At 38.0% G+C, this 19922-nt stretch overlaps 1 protein-coding gene across 6 annotated transcripts in view; it reads left to right on the top strand.

Moving 5' to 3' along the window:
* Positions 1 to 19922, top strand: part of CPQ (carboxypeptidase Q) — a 505229-nt gene that overhangs the window by 374286 nt on the left and 111021 nt on the right. For all 6 annotated transcript variants that reach the window (XM_057532254.1, XM_057532249.1, XM_057532253.1 and 3 more), the window contains one exon: positions 3277 to 3368. In XM_057532254.1, coding sequence (XP_057388237.1) covers positions 3277 to 3368 — 92 coding nt within the window. The remainder of the gene's footprint in view (positions 1 to 3276; positions 3369 to 19922) is intronic.

Here is a 19922-nt window from a genome sequence, read left to right as displayed (position 1 = left end):
AATGTTTATTGAGATTCCACAGCCAACACCTTTCTGTGCCCCATGCTGCCTGTCTGTGGACTTGGGTGGCCTGGGGGCTCTAACTCCACACTAAAGTCAGGGTCTAGTACTGAATGAAGTCCCATGAATTTCTCTTAGGTTCTAGGGACAATCAGAATGTCAGAGTGGAAAAGAGACTTCTCAGCTCAGTCAGGTATTTGCTTAACCACTTGTTTCCTAACCTCTTCTGTTTGGGCCTTAACCTTGAATGTGGAGTAAGATGGGGACTGAACTTCTCCAGGGCTGGGAGGTGGCTCTGTCTCCTCAGGGCCAGCCATGCACCAGCTATGCTGTTGTTGTTTGGAGGCCTTAGCATTCCTCACTTCAAACCGATTACTTTTTTGTTATCTTAGTATAACATCATTGGTTATCTGGCTGATTTGAAATGTGAAGGAGACTAATCCTGTACGGTAATGACTTGCAAGTAGAACACCAAATCTATGGGGCTATTCAGGGCATTGGCTTTTAAAAATTGATTTTTCTCTAACTTGTGCTAACTGTCCCTTGATCCCTATTTAGAGAACTCCATCGTTTTAATAACTTGGTACTGTTTTGCTGGTAATTGAGATATGTAAACAGTTTTTTCCCCTTCTTTATGGATCTAAAAACATGTTCAGAATTTTCATTTGCAGCACTTTATCCTTTTTTTTTTTTTTAATTAATTAATTTATTTATGGCTGTTTTGGGTCTTCATTTCTGTGCGAGGGCTTTCTCCAGCTGTGGCAAGCGGGGGCCACTCTTCATCGCGGTGCGCGGGCCTCTTATTATCGCGGCCTCTCTTGTTGCGGAGCACAGGCTCCAGACGCGCAGGCTCAGTAATTGTGGCTCACGGGCCCAGTTGCTCCGCGGCATGTGGGATCTTCCCAGACCAGGGCTCGAACCCGTGTCTCCTGCATTAGCAGGCAGATTCTCAACCACTGCGCCACCAGGGAAGCCCCTATCCTTTTTTATTTTTTTCTGTGTTGCAAGCAAAATGTCATTTGATTTAAATTGACACTAAGCACATTTCTGTTAGAGGCGCCAGTGACTATGGTCTTTAGATATAGACTGATTATATTTCTTAATCCAACAACAGTTTAAGTTTGTGCTCTGAGTGTGAGTCGGTGGTTAGACTCTGTGGAGCAGGCAGTGGGTACTTCACGATTCTTCTTCAGCAGGGGCTCAGATGACTTTGGAAGATTGTCTTGAGTATCTAGATGCCCCTTCTCTCTATGGGTAAAAGTGTGTGCTCTGTGCCTGGCTATCCATTATGTAGTTTTATAATTCATTCATTGAGTGTCTGTTGCATGGCAGACACAGATTGTCTTCATCACACCGCATTTCGTCCTCACAACCACCCGGGGAAGTTGTTATGTTATGAGCATGTAATATTCCCTCCACTCTTTAGATAAGGAAGCTGAAGTTCAGGTAGATCTATTTCCCAGTGGTTACACAGCTAGTGCCTATTAATAGCAGGGCTCACCAGATCTGTCTGCCTTTTTCAACTATAACATTTTGCCTGGAAATGAGCTAGCAGGAATGTTTTAGGAAATGAGGTTGAGACAGGGGTAGAGGGCTTTGAATTTTACTAGTGAGGCACCACACTTTGGATTCATTTATTCATTCAAGACCTATTTATTGGGCACCTAATATGTGCCAAACAGTCTGGGCACTGGGGGCATCACATTGAATCACAAAGCTTAAATACCTGCCTTTGAGAAGCTTACAGTATGGCTCTTGAAGGTTTTGAACAGAGAAATGACATGCTCTGGTATAAGTTTTACAAGAGTCTTGCTGTCTGCAGTGCAGACCATCAGCTGCAGAGGGGCACAGGCTGAGGCAGGGAGACCAGTTAGGAAGACTGTTTTGCAACAGTCCAGGCAAAAGAAGGTGGGGCTTGGACCAGCGTGGTAGCAGAGGTGAAAAAGTTGGATTCTAGATGGACTTAGAAGAAAACACCAATGGGATTTGCTGAACAATTGGATGTGGACATTGCTTGCCTAGGCTTTAATTGGAACTCAGGTCAGCCTGCCTCCTAAACCTGCGCTCTTTTAATTATGTTAAAATGCTCAAGTGTAAAGTAGCTTCACAATATTCAATTTAGTGAGAAACGTAGCTCCTTTTCAATGCCTTGGCACTAGACTTGTGAAAGGAGAATACTTGTTGGTGTCCAGAGGAGGCAGGACAGAGCTCCATTTCCCAGGAGCATTTATCATCCAGGCTGAGGTCGACCAGCCCGCTCCCTTGAAGAAGGCCACGTGCCTGGGTGGCAGCAGTTGGTTATACTCGACGTCTGTAGTGTGTCCATCTCAGAGCCATTCAAAGTCTTTCCCTATGGTTTCCCTGCAGTGAGGCAAGAGGACAGATCTTATTAATAAGATTTAAGCCCAGCTTCACGTGTTTCTGCCTTTGTTATTTCTCAGAAACTACATCATCAGGTCCAAATCAGAAATGAGTTTTAAATCTTGGTCAAACAGTGGAACTTTTAGCATACTGTTTGACCATTGTAGTTAGCTTTTACGGAGCAGACAGTCACTCAAAAATGGTTCTAGATACGCCAGATCTGCTAGTAGCTTTAATAACTGCAGGATACAAGTTTGTATTTCCCAAGTCAATGAAATTGCCACCAAGCTGTGCGGTAATGAGATGAATAAAATGTCATTCGCATTCAATTCATTTTCATTGACCTTAAGTGAATGACCTTATATTTCCAAGAAGGAGGGGAACATGACCCTGGGTAAACATAAACATTGCATCTGCTTCACAATCATTACATTACTAAGGATAGCATGGGCAGCTAGCTATACTTGTGGATTTAGACTAAGAAGCAACCCCCAACACACCTTGTCTTGAAGTAGAGGCAAATGATTGGGTTTCAGTTAATCATTGGAAGGCCTCATGATCTGTCTAGAGCCTAGCTTCATCTTCTGGATGCAATCTAATATCCCAATGAACTTGGCCATCCATTGGGTCCTACTGGGCAGGTTGTCCAGTTAAGGATATGAATAGAGACTCTCAATTCCTGGCTGGCATTTATCACAACACCTTTCTTCATTAACCTGCCCTGGAGATCAGCCCTGAGGGTACTCCTTTGCTGTGTCAGCCACACCCTAAATCAGGCAACCACAAGAGCAAGAGATGAATGCGCATGCCTCTGATTCCCTCCTGCCTCCAGAATGCAGATAAGAGGCCCTGCCATTTTTCAAAAATTCAAAAGCAACTGAAGAATCACTTGTTTTATTTTATTATTTTTCCCAGGACTGCGTCCAAAGAGGACTCTGCGTTTGGTGCTCTGGACTGCAGAGGAGCAAGGTGGAATCGGTGCCTTGCAGTATTACCAATTACACAAGGTAAGAGAGCACCCATGGACTGCTGGGCATTTGCACATGTAATATCAGTGTAAATACAGCAAAAGCACTGATGCTTTTAGTTTAAGAATTTCCTCTATTGTCCTGAAGACTCAGCAATACTTTGCGGTAGGCTGGCCCTGGCAAACACCCCTTGCAGAAGTCTTCATCCAGCTCCATAAAGGAGAATGCACTGGTGAGCTGAGGGTGCTGGGATGAAGCTGAATGATTTTCTATTTCTCCATTAGTCTGTAGCCTTAGGAAAATTCCACCTGCTATGTGGCCATTTTCCTAAACTCTCTAGTTCTGCTATCCTCATGTATGCCAGAGAAATAGTAATAGGTTAACATTCCCTGTTCCTACTGAGTCCACCCCCATTCCCCAATGTCCCAAATCCTCCTGGGAGCGCTGGTATTTGAAAGCCACATCCTGAGACCTTGAGTCAGCCAGGAGCATTGATAGTAGCCATGGGAATAGCAGCAACGAGAGGTCTCAGACCTGGGAATGTGGAGGACAGTGTGGTTTGACAGTGACCAATATTAAGGCAAAAGTGAAGCTTGAAACAAGAAGGTGATAGTGGAAGATCATAAATAGAAATAAAAGACCACGTTTAAGACAGGGGACAGGGACTCCCAAGGCAAAAGAAATAAAAGCAAAAATAAATAAGTGAGATCTAATCAAACTTGAAAGCTTTTGCACAGCAAAGGAAACCACCAACAAAACAAAAAGGCAATCTACGGAATGGGAGAAAATATTTGCAAATGACCCGATCGACAAAGGATTAATAGCCAAAATACGCAAACAACTCATACAACTCAATGTCAAAAAATGGGCAGAAGACCTAATAAGACATTTCTCCAAAGAAGACATACAGATGGCCAACAGGCACATGAAAAGATACTCAACATCTCTAATTATTAGAGAAATTCAAATCAGAACCACAATGAGGTATCACCTCACACCAGTCAGAATGACCATCATCAAAATGTCTACAGATAATAAATGCTGGAGAGGGTGTGGAGAAAAGGGAACCCTCGTGCAGTGTTAGTGGGAATGTAAATTGGTGCAGCCACTGTGGAAAACAGTATGGAGGTTCCTTAAAAAACTAAAAGTAGAGCTACCATATGATTCAGCAATCCTACTCCTAGGCATATATCTGGAAAAGATGAAAACTCTAATTCGAAAAGATACATGTACCCCATTGTTCACAGCAGCACTATTTACAATAGGCAAGACATGGAAACAACCCAAGTGCCCATCAACAGACTTAAGAAGATGTGGTACATGTATACAATGGAATATTATTACTCAGTCATAAAAAAAGAAATATTGCCATTTGCAGCCACATGGATGGACCTAGTGAATATCATACTAAGTGAAGTAGGTCAGACAGAGAAAGATAAATATTATATGATATCACTTATATGTGGAATCTAAAAATAATACAAAAGAATGTATCAATATATACAAAACAGAAACAGACTCACAGATGTAGAAAACAAACTATGGTTACCAAAGGGGAAAGGGGGTGGGGTCAGGGATAAACTATGGGTACGGCATTAACAGATACAAACTATTATACATAAAATAGGTAAGTAACAAGGATTTACCGTATAGCACAAGATATACAGATATATAGTATCTTGTAGTAACCTATAATGGAAAATAGTCTGAAAAAAATATATATATAACTGAATCACTTTGCTGTCCACCTGAAACTAACACAATATTGTAAATCAACTAAACTTCAATTTAAAAAAAATGGGGGACAAGGAGATTAATATCAAGAACAACCTTTGAGAGAGCGGAGAGAGGGCAAAATGTACAAGCTGAGAAATACTCTGGACCACATCAAATGTTTGTTGAAAGAGGAACTCCCCAATCAGTGGGTGTGCTGCTGAGCAATGAGTGCTGGGCAGGGGAGCAGGGTCTGGTCTGCTGGATTGTTCTCCCTGCATCTCCAGATTAGAAGGAACACATCTTATAAACTTAAATTATCAAAATCAGAGAGAGGTCTGTTGTTTTCTGAGTTATGTTTATATCCTTTTTGATCATTTGACAAAGTCAGTCTCTATTACCCTACTTCAGTTATTTCGAGCTTAAGAATAATAAGTTTAGTTAGGGTCATGAATTTGGTCACTGAATATCGTTACTTTCTGTGCAAAGGAGGACCATGCTTTATGCCCAACTCTTTCACCACTTCAATTCTTATGGCCTCAAGTGTTCCTGGGGAATGAGATTATTCCAGATTATGCCCTTTGGTGGGTGGGTCAGTAGCATCATCTTCTCTATGTTGTGGTGGACGAGAACATCAGATAGGAGTCGTTCTTGACCCAGCAACATTCAATTAATATTCTCTGAGCACCTACTGGCTCAGGCACTGTATTAGGCATTAGGTATACTGTCATTAAGAAGATTCACCATGACCTTGCTGAGACTGCCATCTAAAGAAGGACACCAACCACTGAACTTCAATCATAATATAACGTGTTAAGAATGTTCTGATAAAGAACAAACCAGTGATGGCAGAGACAGAAAGTTCATGTAACCTGGCCTTCTGGAGCGGTCAGGATAGACTACATGAGAGAAATGACATCTAAGCAGAGATCTGAGGACTACACAGAGGCCAGATAAGGAAGAGGAGTTGGCAGAGAGGAGGTGAGTCCATGGTAGTGGGACCTCCATGTGCCAAGGCTGGAGGTGAAGAGGTCCCAGCACACAGCAGAAACTGAGAGGCATTCAGAGTGGCTGCTGTGTAGAATGCAAGATGCACAGTGGCAGGAGCAGAGAAGAGAGAGAAGCAAGAGGCTGGACTGGAAGGTACAAACCATGTTTAGAAGTTTGCACTTTGTCCGGAGTGCAAGAGAATAATCGAATTATTTTTAAGAAGGTGCTTTTAGAATCTATACATCTTGGACTCTATAAAAAACATAAAACCCTAAAGGAACTGTTTTGAAACCCATTCTCTATAATATACTCTACTTCAAATAAAAAAATGGATTTAGGGCTTCCCTGGTGGCGCAGTGGTTAAGAATCCGCCTGCCAACGCAGGAGACACGGGTTCAAGCCCTGGTCCGGGAAGATCCCACATGCTGCAGAGCAACTAAGCCCGTGCACGACAACTACTGAGCCTGCACTCTAGAGCCCACAAGCCACAACTACTGAGCCCGTGCCACAACTACTGAAGCCTGCATGCCTAGAGCCTGTGCTGCTCCGCAGCAAGAGAAACCACTGCAATGAGAAGCCCACACACCACAATGAAGAGTAGCCCCCGCGCGCCACAACTAGAGAAAGCCCTCATGCAGCAACAAAGACCCAACACAGCCAAAAATAAATAAATAATATAAATAATTTTTTTTTAAAAATGGATTTAAACTGTAACGGCTCCAGCTTGAAATTTCCTCAACCACTGAAATTCCTTAGATCTAGGAGAAAAAAAAAGTTTATTTCTCTGAAGATTTTGAGTTTTACCATAGCCTACTAAATACATGGATGAAATCAGAAATCACTTGATTTTAAACTTCTAAGAGGTTGGCAGGCATATATATATATATATATATATATATATATATATATATATATATATATATATATATATGAATATATACTCAAAGGACATGCAATGACATTAACAGAGCTGGTTTATCTTGAAAATATCCACGTCGCCTTCATACAAATGTGTCTATATACTGGTGGCTGGTCTGAATTGCATTTTCAGGGATGGAAAGAAGAAATCCCAGAAAGGGAAAACATAGGCCTTTTTTTTAGGATAACTCTTTATCTTACCGTTGAAAAGACATTCTGCATGTTTTATAAGACACAGCCCATTTTGAAGGACTTATTCTATATTCTTATGATTAGCATATTGATATAAGCATTGTCAAGAGCATAATCATTTCTGGGTGGCTGAGTTTAACTTTAAAATAACTATAATAAGGACCCCATCCTTGAGGAGTAAGTGGGTTTGAGTGAGTAGTCAGGAGGGGGTAGAAAAGGGAAAGCTGCTCTCCTTCATATTGATCAGAACTGAGTCCTGACGTGCACCCTTGGCATCCATATGGGTGATACTGAACAGGAACAGAACTTTTATTTGGGGGAGGACCTATTCTGGTCATTATAAAGATAAAATATTTGAACTTTTAAAATAACTCTGCTATCATTTTTATGATATAGTTATGGTTATTAGTGATCTATAACAAGGATCAGTAAAATATGGCCTGTGAGCCAAATCCATCTGTTTATGTACAGACCTCAAGACAAGAATGTTTTTACATGTTTTAACTGACTACGTGACTGAGATTTTATGTGGTCTGCAAGCCCCAAAATAATAAGTATCTGATCCTTTACAGAAAAAGTTCATTGATCCTTAATCTATATGATAAAAATCATAAAATATGTTCATGTTATTTCCATACAGTGATTTATTTATAAGTTTGTATTGACTTAAATGATAATTTTATAAGTTTTGCTTGGAGCCAATTATGTAAGTATTTTGCAGGAAGATATTATTTTAATAAATAATATGAATGTACATATACCACTCTTTTTTCTATGCATTCTGATTTGGTGTAGAGTTTAATAGTAAAGTTAGCGATACTTACATAGCATTAATTATTGAGAAAAACAGTATGTAAAAAATTATTATTTCTTCTTTTTGTTGCTCTGAATGTATTCTTTCTTCCTCCTCATAGAATCTTTTCAACAGTAAAAGTTCTATAAAGGCTACTTTAATGAACAGATATAGCTAAACTTTCATGGCAATAAAATTAATATTAACATTCGTTATCCTTTTCTTAGTAAATATATCTTTGTTTATAATTTAATTAATATATTTATAGAAAAATATAAAATTAAAATGATTTAAAATCATATGCTAAAACTTGGACAGCAGAAGCAAGAAGAACTACAATCCTGCAGCCTGTGCAACAAAAACCACATTCACAGAAAGATAGACAAGATGAAAAGGCAGAGGGCTATGTACCAGATGAAGGAACAAGATAAAACCCCAGAAAAACAACTAAGTGAAATAGAGATAGGCAATCTTCCAGAAAAATAATTCAGAATAATGATAGTGAAGATGATCCAGGACCTCGGAAAAAGAATGGAGGCAAGGATTGAGAAGATGCAAGAAATGTTTAACAAAGATCTAGAAGAATTAAAGAACAAACAGAGATGAACAATACAATAACTAAAATGAAATATACACTATAAGGAATCAACAGCAGAATAACTGAGACAGAAGAACGGATAAGTGACCTGGAAGACAGAATGGTGGAATTCACTGCTGCGGAACAGAATAAAGAAAAAAGAATGCAAAGAGATGAAGACAGCCGAAGAGACCTCTGGGACAACATTAAACGCAACAACATTCGCATTATAGGGGTCCCAGAAGGAGAAGAGGGAGAGAAATGACCCGAGAAAATATTTGAAGAGATTATAGTCGAAAACTTCCCTAACATGGGAAAGGAAATAGCCACCCAAGTCCAGGAAGTGCAGAGAGTCCCATACAGGATAAACGCAAGGAGAAACACACCGAGACACATGGTGATCAAATCAGCAAAAATTAAAGACAAAGAAAAATTATTGAAAGCAGCAAGAGAAAAATGACAAATAACATACAAGGGAACTCCCATAAGGTTAACAGCTGATTTCTCAGCAGAAACTCTACAAGCCAGAAGGGAGTGGCATGATATGCTTAAAGTGATGAAAGGGAAGAAGCTACAACCAAGATTCCTCCACCCAGCAAGGATCTCATTCAGATTCAGTGGAGAAATCAAAAGCTTTACAGACAAGGAAAAGCTAAGAGAATTCAGCACCACCAAACCAGCTCTACAACAAATGCTGAAGGAACTTCTCTAAGTGGGAAACACAAGAGGAGAAAAGGACCTACAAAAGCAAACCCAAAACAATTAAGAAAATGGTAATAGGAACATACATATCGATAATTACCTTAAATGTGAATGGATTAAATGCTCCAACCAAAAGACACAGGCTTGCTGAATGGATACAAAAACAAGATCCATCTATATGCTGTCTACAAGGCACCCACTTCAGACCTAGGTACACATACAGACTGAAAGTGAGGGGAGGGAAAAAGATATTCCATGCAAATGGAAATCAAAAAAAAGCTGGAGTAGCAATTTTCATATCAGATAAAATAGACTTTAAAATAAAGAATGTTACAAGAGACAAGGAAGGACACTACATAATGATCAAGGGATCAATCCAAGAAGAAGATACAACAATTATAAATATATATGCACCCAACATAGGAGCACCTCAATACATAAGGCAACTGCTAACAGCTATAAAAGAGGAAATCGACAGTAACACAATAATAGTAGGGGACTTTAACACCTCACTTACACCAATGGACAGATCATCCAAAATGAAAATAAATAAGGAAACAGAAGCTTTGAATGACACAATAGACCAGATAGATTTAATTGATATTTGTACGACATTCCATCGAAAAACAGCAGATTACACTTTCTTCTCAAGTGCGCATGGAACATTCTCCAGGATAGATCACATCTTGGGTCACAAATCAAGCCTCAGTAAATTTAAGAAAATTGAAATCATATCGAGCATCTTTTCTGACCACAGCGCTATGAGATTAGAAATTAATTACAGGGGAAAAAACGTAAAAAACACAAACACCTGGAGGCTAAACAATACATTACTAAATAACCAAGAGCTCACTGAAGAAATCAAAGAGGAAATCAAAAAATACCTAGAGACAAATGACAATGAAAACACGATGATCCAAAACCTATAGGATGCAGCAAAAGCAGTTCTAAGAGGGAAGTTTATATCTATACAAGCCTACCTCAAGAAACAAGAAAAATCTCAAATAAACAATCTAACCTTACACCTAAAGGCACTAGAGAAAGAAGAACAAACAAAACCCAAAGTTAGCAGAAGGAAAGAAATCATAAAAATCAGAGCAGAAATAAATGAAATAGAAACAAAGAAAACAATAGCAAAGATCAATAAAACTAAAAGCTGGTTCTTTGAGAAGATAAACAAAATTGATGAACCATTAGCCAGATTCATCAAGAAAAAGAGGAAGAGGACTCAAATCAATACAATTAGAATTGAAAAAAGAGAAGTTACAACAGACACTGAAGAAATCCAAAGCATCCAAAGAGAATACTACAAGCAACTCTATGCCAATAAAATGGACAACCTGGAAGACATGGACAAATTTTTAGAAAGGTATAACCTTCCAAGACTGAACCGGGAAGAAATAAAAAAACATGAACAGACCAATCACAAGTAATGAAATTGAAACTGTGATTAAAAATCTTCCAACAAACAAAAGTCCAGGACCAGATGGCTTCACACGTGAATTCTATCAAACATTTAGAGAAGAGCTAACACCTATACTTCTCAAACTCTTCCAAAAAATTGCAGAGGAAGGAAAACTCCCAAACTCATTCTATGAGGCCACCATCACCCTGATACCAAAACCAGACAAAGATACTACAAAAAAAGAAAATTAGAGACCAATATCACTGATGAATATAGATGCAAAAATCCTCAACCAAATACTAGCAAACAGAATCCAACAGCACATTAAAAGGATCATACACCATGATCAAGTGGGGTTTATCCCAGGAATGTGAGGATTCTTCAATATACGCAAATCAATCAGTGTGATACACCATATTAACAAACTGAAGAAGAAAAACCATATGATCATCTCAATAGATGCAGAAAAAGCTTTTGACAAAATTTAACACCCATTTATGATAAAAACTCTCCAGAAAGTGGGTATAGAGAGAACTACTTCAACATAATAAAGGCCATATATGACAAACCCACAGCAAACATCATTCTCAATGGTGAAAAACTGAAAGCATTTCCTCTAAGATCAGGAACAAGACAAGGATGTCCACTCTCACCACTATTATTCAACATAGTTTTGGAAGTCCTAGCCATGGCAATCAGAGAAGAAAAAGATATAAAAGGAATACAAATTGAAAAAGAAGAAGTAAAACTGTCACTGTTTGCAGATGATATGATACTCTACATAGAGAATCCTAAAGATGCCACCAGAAAACTACTAGAGCTAATCAATGAATTTGGTGAACTAGCAGGATACAAAATTAATGCACAGAAATCTCTTGCATTCCTATACACTAATGATGAAAAATCTGAAAGAGAAATTAAAGAAACACTCCCGTTTACCATTGCAACAAAAAGAATAAAATACCTAGGAATAAACCTACCTAGGGAGACAAAAGACCTGTATGCAGAAAACTGTAAGACACTGATGAAAGAAATTAAAGATGATACCAACAGATGGAGAGATATACAATGTTCTTGGGTTGGAAGAATCAATATTGTGAAAATGACTATACTACTGAAAGCAATCTACAGATTCAATGCAATCCCTATGAAATTACCAATGGCATTTTTTTACAAAACTAGAACAAAAAATCTTAAAATTCGTATGGAGACACAAAAGACCCTGAATAGCCAAAGCAGTCTTGAGGGAAAAAAACGGAGCTGGAGGAATCAGACTCCCTGACTTCAGACTATGCTACAAAGCTACAGTAATCAAGACAATATGGTACTGGCACAACAAAGGAAATATAGATCAATGGAACAGGATAGAAAGCCCAGAGATAAACCCATGCACCTATGGTCAACTAATCTATGACAAAGGAGGCAAGGATATACAATGGAGAAAAGAGAGTCTCTTCAATAAGTGATGCTGGGAAAACTGGACAGCTACATGTAAAAGAATGAAATTAGAACGCTCCCTAACATCATACACAAAGATGAACTCAAAATGGATTAGACACCTAAATGTAAGACCAGGCACTATAAAACTCTTAGAGGAAAACATAGGAAGAACACTCTTTGACATAAATCACAGCAAGTTATTTTTTGATCCACCTTCTAGAGTAATGGAAAGGAAAACAAAAATAAAAAATGGGACCTAATGAAACTTAAAAGCTTTTGTATAGCAAAGGAAACCATAAACAAGACAAAAAGACAACCCTCAGAATGGGAGAAAATATTTGCAAATGAATCCATGGACAAAGGATTAATCTCCAAAATATATAGACAGCTCATGCAGCTCAATATTAAAGAAACAACCCAATCCAAAAATGGGCAGAAGACCTAAATAGACATTTCTCCAAAGAAGACATACAGATGGCCAAGAAGCACATGAAAAGCTGCTCAACATCACTAATTATTCGAGAAATGCAAATCAAAACTACAATGAGGTATCACCTCACACCAGTTAGAATGAGCATCATCAGAAAATCTACAAACAAAAAATGCTGAAGAGGGTGTGGAGAAAAGGGAACCCTCTTGCACTGTTGGTGGCAATGTAAATTGATACAGCCACTATGGAGAACAGTATGGAGGTTCCTTAATTAACTACAAATAGAATTACCATATGACCCAGCAATCCCACTACTGGGCATATACCCAGAGAAAACCATAATTCAAAAAGACACATGCACCCCAATGTTCATTGCAGCACTCTTTACAATTGCCAGGACATGGAAGCAACCTAAAATGTCCATCGACAGACAATGGATAAAGAAGATGTGGTACATATATACAATGGAATATTACTTAGCCATAAAAAGGAACGAAATTGGGTCATTTGTAGAGATGTGGATGGATCTAGAGACTGTCATACAGAGTGAAGTAAGTCAGAAAGAGGAAAACAAATATCGTATATTAACGCATATATATGGAACCTAGAAAACGGTACAGATGAGCCGGTTTGCACAGCAGAAATTGAGACACAGATGTAGAGAACAAACGTATGGACACCAAGGGGGGAAAGCGGCAGGGGGGTGGGGGTGGTGGTGTGATGAATTGGGAGATTGGGATTGACATGTATACACTGATTTGTATAAAATGGTTGACTAATACGAAAAAATAAATAAATAAAAAATAAACATAAAAAAATAATCATACGCTAAACCTTATTGCCTAACTAATTTTCAAAATTGTAATCAGATTAATAGCTGCCTTTATGTCATAGTTATGCTTATGAAGTATTAGTTCAATTATTATAATAATTTCTAGCCTTACTAAATTGTTCTGAAATATGTGAGACTATTTGTGGTTTGTGTATAAATTTTGAAACTAAAATAGAACTTTATTGTGATATCTAAAACACACTTTCCGAGGAAACAAACTTTGGCTCAAAAAGGTCTATGAGCATTTTGGCAGGCATTACTAAGTAAAATAATTTGAACAGGAAGTACTGAGTTTTTCACTTTACATGTGTAATATACATGTACATTTATATTATTTATAACAATAATATCTTCCTGCAAAATACTTATATCATTGGCTCCAAACAAAATTTATAAAATTATCATTTAGGTCATACAAAGTTATAAATAAATTATTGCATGGAAATATATTTTGGAGTCAACTAGAACAGCAATCATTCCTGGTGTCGATCAGTATACCCGTAACAATTCATAGCATAAAGTCCTATAAAGGATGTGTACATATTCTCTTATTTTTTAAAAAAATGCTACTTCGCATATTTTGATAAACTGTAAACTTTTTTCTCCTAGTGTTCAAGTTCTTTCCACTGTCTATTCACATTAGCACATGAAGTTGAGAATTATTTATATGTATATTGTTTGTGCTTTATGTTTATTGATTTGTTTATAAGTAACACACTTTTCATGCTAACAGTGTTTTATTGAGGTATAAGTAGCATAGAGTGATAAAATGCACAGATCTTAAGCATACAGTGCAATATATAATTGGCAATTGTATACCCCTATGTAACCATCACCCAGATCAAGATATAGAGCATTCCTGTTATCCTAGGAAATTTCCCTTTCAGATCAACCTCTGACTCCACCAAAGATAACTATTATACTGATTTTTATTACAACAGATTGGTTATGCCTGTTCTTAAACCTCAGTGATACAGTATATACTCCTAGGCTTCCTGCAATATGTAAACAAGTATAGTTTTGTGATTCTTCTGTGCTGTTGCAGTAACAGCAGTTTGTCTCTTTCTGTCCAGAGGAGTTTTTTTTTTAATTTTTTTAACATCTTTATTGGAGTATAATTGCTTTACAATGTTGTGTTAGTTTCTGCTGTATAACAAAGTGAATGAGCTATATGTATACATATATCCCCATATCCCCTCCCTCTTGTGTCTCCCTCCCACCCTCCCTATCCCACCCCTCTAGGTGGTCACAAAGCACCAAGCTGATCTCCCTGTGCTATGCGGCTGCTTCCCACTAGCTATCTGTTTTACATTTGGTAGTGTATATATGTCCATGCCACTCTCTCACTTCGTTCCAGCTTACCCTTCCCCCTCCCTGTGTCCTCAATTCCATTCTTTATGTCTGCGTCTTTATTCCTGTCCTGGCCCTAGGTTCATCAGAACCTTTTTTTTTAGGTTCCATATATATGTGTTAGCATATGATATTTGTTTTTCTCTTTGGGACTTACTTCACTCTGTATGACAGACTCTAGGTCCATCCAACTCACTACAAATAGTTCAATTTCATTTCTTTTTATGGCTGAGTAATATTCCATTGTAAATATGTTCCACATCTTCTTTATCCATTCATCTGTCGATGGACACTTAGGTTGCTTCCTTGTCCTGACTATTGTAAATAGAGCTGCAATGAACATTGTGGTACATGTTTCTTTGAATTATGGTTTTCTCAGGGTATATGCCCAGTAGTGGGATTGCTGGGTCCTATGGTAGTTCTGTTTTTAGTTTTTTAAGGAACCTCCATACTGTTCTCCATAGTAGCTGTATCAATTTACATTGCCACCAACAGTGCAAGAGGGTTCCCTTTTCTCCGCACCCTCTCCAGCATTTATTGTTTGTAGATTTTCTGATGATAGCCATTCTGACGGGTGTGAGGTGATACCTCATTGTAGTTTTGATTTGCATTTCTCTAATGAGTAATGATGTTGAGCATCCTTTCATGTGTTTGTTGGCAATCTGTATATCTTCTTTGGAGAAATGTCTATTTAGCTCTTCTGCCCATTTTTGGATTGGGTTTTTTTTTTTTGATATTGAGCTGCATGAGCTGATTGTATATTTTGGAGATTAATCCTTTGTCAGTTGCTTCGTTTGCAAATATTTCTCCCATTCTGATGGTTGTCTTCTCGTCTTGTTTATGGTTTCCTTTGCTGTGCAAAAGCTTTTAAGTTTCATTAGGTCCCATTTGTTTATTTTTGTTTTTATTTCCATTTCTCTAGGAGCTGGGTCAAAAAGGATCTTGCTATGATTTATGTCATAGAGTGCTCTGCCTATGTTTTCCTCTAGGAGTTTTATAGTGTCTGGCCTTACACTTAGGTCTTTAATCCACCCTATACTGTTGCATACGGTGTTAGGGAGTGTTCTAATTTCATTCTTTTACATGTAGCTGTCCAGTTATCCCAGCACCACTTATTGAAGAGGCTGTCTTTTTTCCATTGTATATTCTTGCCTCCTTTATCAAAAATAAGGTGATCATATGTGCGTGGGTTTACCTCTGGGCTTTCTATCCTATTCCATTGATCTATATTTCTGTTTTTGTGCCAGTACCATACTGTCTTGATTACTGTAGCTTTGTAGTATAGTCTGACTTACAGGAGCCTGATTCCTCCAGCTCCGTTTTTTTTCTCAAGATTGCTTTGGCTGGGGCTGCCCTGGTGGCTCAGTGGTGAAGAATCTGTCTGCCAATGCAGGGGGCACGTGATCCAGCCCTGGTCTGGGAAGATCCCACATGCCGTGGAACAGGTAAGCCCAGGCACCACAACTACTGAGCCTCTGCTCTAGAGCCCGCAAACCACAACCACTGAGCCCGAGTGCCACAACTACTAAAGGCCGCACGCCTAGAGCCTGTGCTCCACAACAAGAGAAGCCACCGCAATGAGGAGCCCGCACACCACAACGAAGAGTAGCCCCCGCTTGCTGCAACTAGAGAAGGCCCATGCACAGCAACAAAGACCCAATATAACAAAGAATAATTAATTAATTAATTAATTAATTAAGAAGATTGCTCTGGCTATTCAGGGACTTTTGTGTTTCCATACAAAATGTGAAATTTTTTGTTCTAGTTATATGAAAAATGCCAGTGGTAGTTTGATACGGATTGCATTGAACCTGTAGATTGCTTTGGGTAGTATAGTCATTTTCACAATGTTGATTCTTCCAATCCAAGAACATGGTGTATCCCTCCCTCTGTTTGTATCATCTCTAATTTCTTTCATCAGTGTCTTATAGTTTTCTGCATATAGGTCTTTTGTCTCCTTAGGTAGGTTTATTCCTAGGTATTTTATTCTTTTTGTTGCAATGGTAAATGGGAGTGTTTCCTTAATTTCTTGTTCAGATTTTTCATCATTAGTGTACAGGAATGTAAGAGATTTCTGTGTGTTAATTTTGTATCCTGCTACTTTACCAAATTCACTGATTAGTTCTAGTAGTTTTCTGGTAGAGTCTTTAGGATTCTCCATGTATAGTATCATGTCATCTGCAAACAGTGACAGCTTTACTTCTCCTTTTCTGATTTGGATTCCTTTTATTTCTTTTGCTTCTCTGATTGCCATGGCTAAAATTTCCAAAACTATGTTGAATAATAGTGGTGAGAGTGGGCAACCTTATCTTGTTCCTGATCTCAGTGGAAATGATTTCAGTTTTTCACCATTGAGAATGATGTTTGCTGTGGGTTTGTCATATATGGCCTTTATTATGTTGAGGTAAGTTCCCTCTAGGCCTACTTTCTGGAGGGTTTTAATCATAAATGGCTGTTGAATTTTGTCGGAAGCTTTTTCTGCATCTTTTGAGATTATCATATGTTTTTTTTCTTCAATTTGTTAATATGGTATATCACATTGATTGATTTGCTTATATTGAAGAATCCTTGCATTCCTGGGATAAACCCCGCTTTATCATGGTGCATGATCCTTTTAATGTGCTGTTGGATTCTGTTTGTTGTATTTTGTTGAGGATTCTTGCATCTGTGTTCATCAGTGTTATTGGCCTGTAGTTTTCTTTGTTTCTGACATCTTTGTCTGGTTTTGGTATCAGGGTGATGGTGGCCTCGTAGAATGAGTTTGGGAGTGTTTCTCCCTCTGCTATATTTTGGAAGAGTTAGAGAAGGATAGGTGTTAGCTCTTCTCTAAATGTTTGATAGAATTCGCCTGTGAAGCCATCTGGTCCCGGGCTTTTGCTTGTTGGAAGTCTTTTAATCACAGTCTTAATATCACTGCTTGTGATTGGTCTGTTTATGTTTTCTATTTCTTCCTGGTTCAGTCTCGGAAGGTTGTGCTTCTCTAAAAATGTGTCCATGTTTTCCAGGTTGTCCATTTTATTGGCATATGGTTGCTTGTAGTAATCTCTCATGATCCTTTGTATTTCTGCCGTGTCATTTGTTACTTCTTTTTCATTTCTAATTCTGTTGATTTGGGTCTTTTCCCTTTTTTTCTTGATGAGTCTGGCTAATGGTTTATCAATTTTGTGTATCTTCTGAAACAAAAAGCTTTTAGTTTTATTGATCTTTGCTATTGTTTACTTCATTTCTTTTTCATTTATTTCTGATCTGATCTTTATGATTTCTTTCCTTCTGCTAAGTTTGGGGGTTTTTTGTTCTTTCTCTAATTGCTTTAGGTGTACAGTTAGGTTGTTTATTTGAGATGTTTCTTGTTTCTTAAGGTAGGATTGTATTGCTATACACTTCCCTCTTAGAACTGCTTTTACTGCATCCCATAGGTTTTGGGTCGTTGTGTTTTCATTGTCATTTGTTTCTAGATATTTTTTTATTTCCCTTTTGATTTCTCCAGTAATCTCTTGGTTATTTAGTAGTGTATTGTTTAGCCTCCATGTATTCATATTTTTTACAGTTTTTTTCCTGTAATTGATATCTAGTCTCATAGTGTTGTGGTCAGAAAAGATGCTTGATATGATTTAAATTCTCTTTAAGTTACCAAGTCTTGACTTGTGACTCAAGATATGATCTATTCTGCTGAATCTTCCATGAGCACTTGAGAAGAGTGTATTCTGTTGTTTTTGGGTGGAATGTCCTATAAATATCAGTGAAGTCCGTCTTGTTTAATGTGTCATTTAAAACTTGTGATTCCTTATTTATTTTCATTTTGGATGATCTGTCCATTGATGAAAATGGGGTGTTAAAGTCCCCTACTATTATTGTGTTACTGTGTATTTCCCCTTTTATGGCTGTTAGCGTTTGCCTTATCTACTGAGGTGCTCCTATATTGGGTGCATAAATATTTACAATTGTTATATCTTCTTGGATTGATCCCTTGATCATTATGTAGTCTCCTTCTTTGTCTCTAGTAATAGTCTTTATTTTAAAGTCTATTTTGTCTGATATGAAAATTGCTACTCCAGCTTTCTTTTGATTTCCATTTGCATGGAACATCTTTTTCCATCCCCTCACTTTCAACCTGTATGTGTCCCTAGGTCTGAAGTGGGTCTCTTGTAGACAGCATATATATGGGTCTTGTTTTTGTATCCATTCAGCCAGTCTATGTCTTTTGATTGGAGTATTTAATCCATTTACATTCAAGGTTGTTATTGATATGTATGTTCCTATTACCATTTTCTTAATTGTTTTGGGTTTGTTTTTGTGGGTCTTTTCCTGCTCTTGTGTTTTCTGCCTAGAGAAGTTCCTTTAGCATTTGTTGTAAAGCTGGTTTGGTGGTGCTGAATTCTCTTAGCTTTTACTTGTCTGTAAAGGTTTTAATTTCTCTGTCGAATCTGAATGAGGTCCTTGCTGGCTAGGGTAATTTTGGTTGTAGGTTTTTCCCTTTCATCACTTTAGATATGTCCTGCCACTCCCTTCTGGCTTGCAGAGTTTCTGCTGAAAGATCAGCTGTTAACCTTATGGGGATTCCCTTGTATGTTATTTGTTGCTTTTCCCTTGCTGCCTTTAATATTTTTTCTTTGTATTTAGTTGTTGATAGTTTGATTAATATGTGTCTTGGTGTGTTTCTCCTTGGATTTTTCCTGTATCGGACTCTCTGGGCTTCCTGGACTTGATTGACTATTTCCTTTCCCGTGTTAGGGAAGTTTTTGACTATAATCTCTTCAAATATTTTCTCATTCCCTTTCTTTTTCTCTTCTTCTTCTGGGACCCCTATAATTCGAATGTTGGTGCGTTTAATGTTGTCCCAGGCGTCTCTGAGACTGTCCTCAATTCTTTCATTCTTTTTTCTTTATTCTGCTCTGCAGTAGTTATTTCCACTATTTTATCTTCCAGGTCTCGTATACGTTCTTCTGCCTCAGTTATTCTGCTACTGATTCCTTCTAGAGTATTTTTAATTTCATTTATTTTGTTGTCCATCATTGTTTGTTTGCTCTTTAATTCTTCTAGGTCCTTGTTAAACGTTTCTTGTATTTTATCCATTCTATTTCCACGATTTTGGATCATCTTTACTATCGTTACTCTGAATTCTTTTTCAGGTAGACTGCCTATTTTCTCTTCATTTGTTTGGTCTGGTGGGTCTTTACCTTGCTTCTTCATCTGCTGCATATTTCTCTGTCTTCTCATTTTGTTTAACCTACTGTGTTTAGTATCTCCTTTT

This window comes from Balaenoptera acutorostrata, chromosome 17 (genome assembly GCF_949987535.1).
Source record: "Balaenoptera acutorostrata chromosome 17, mBalAcu1.1, whole genome shotgun sequence".
In the NCBI taxonomy this organism is placed as follows: Eukaryota; Metazoa; Chordata; class Mammalia; order Artiodactyla; family Balaenopteridae; genus Balaenoptera; species Balaenoptera acutorostrata.
The sequence above is the reverse complement of the archived record's forward strand: the minus strand, read 5'-3'. Positions and strand labels throughout refer to the sequence as shown.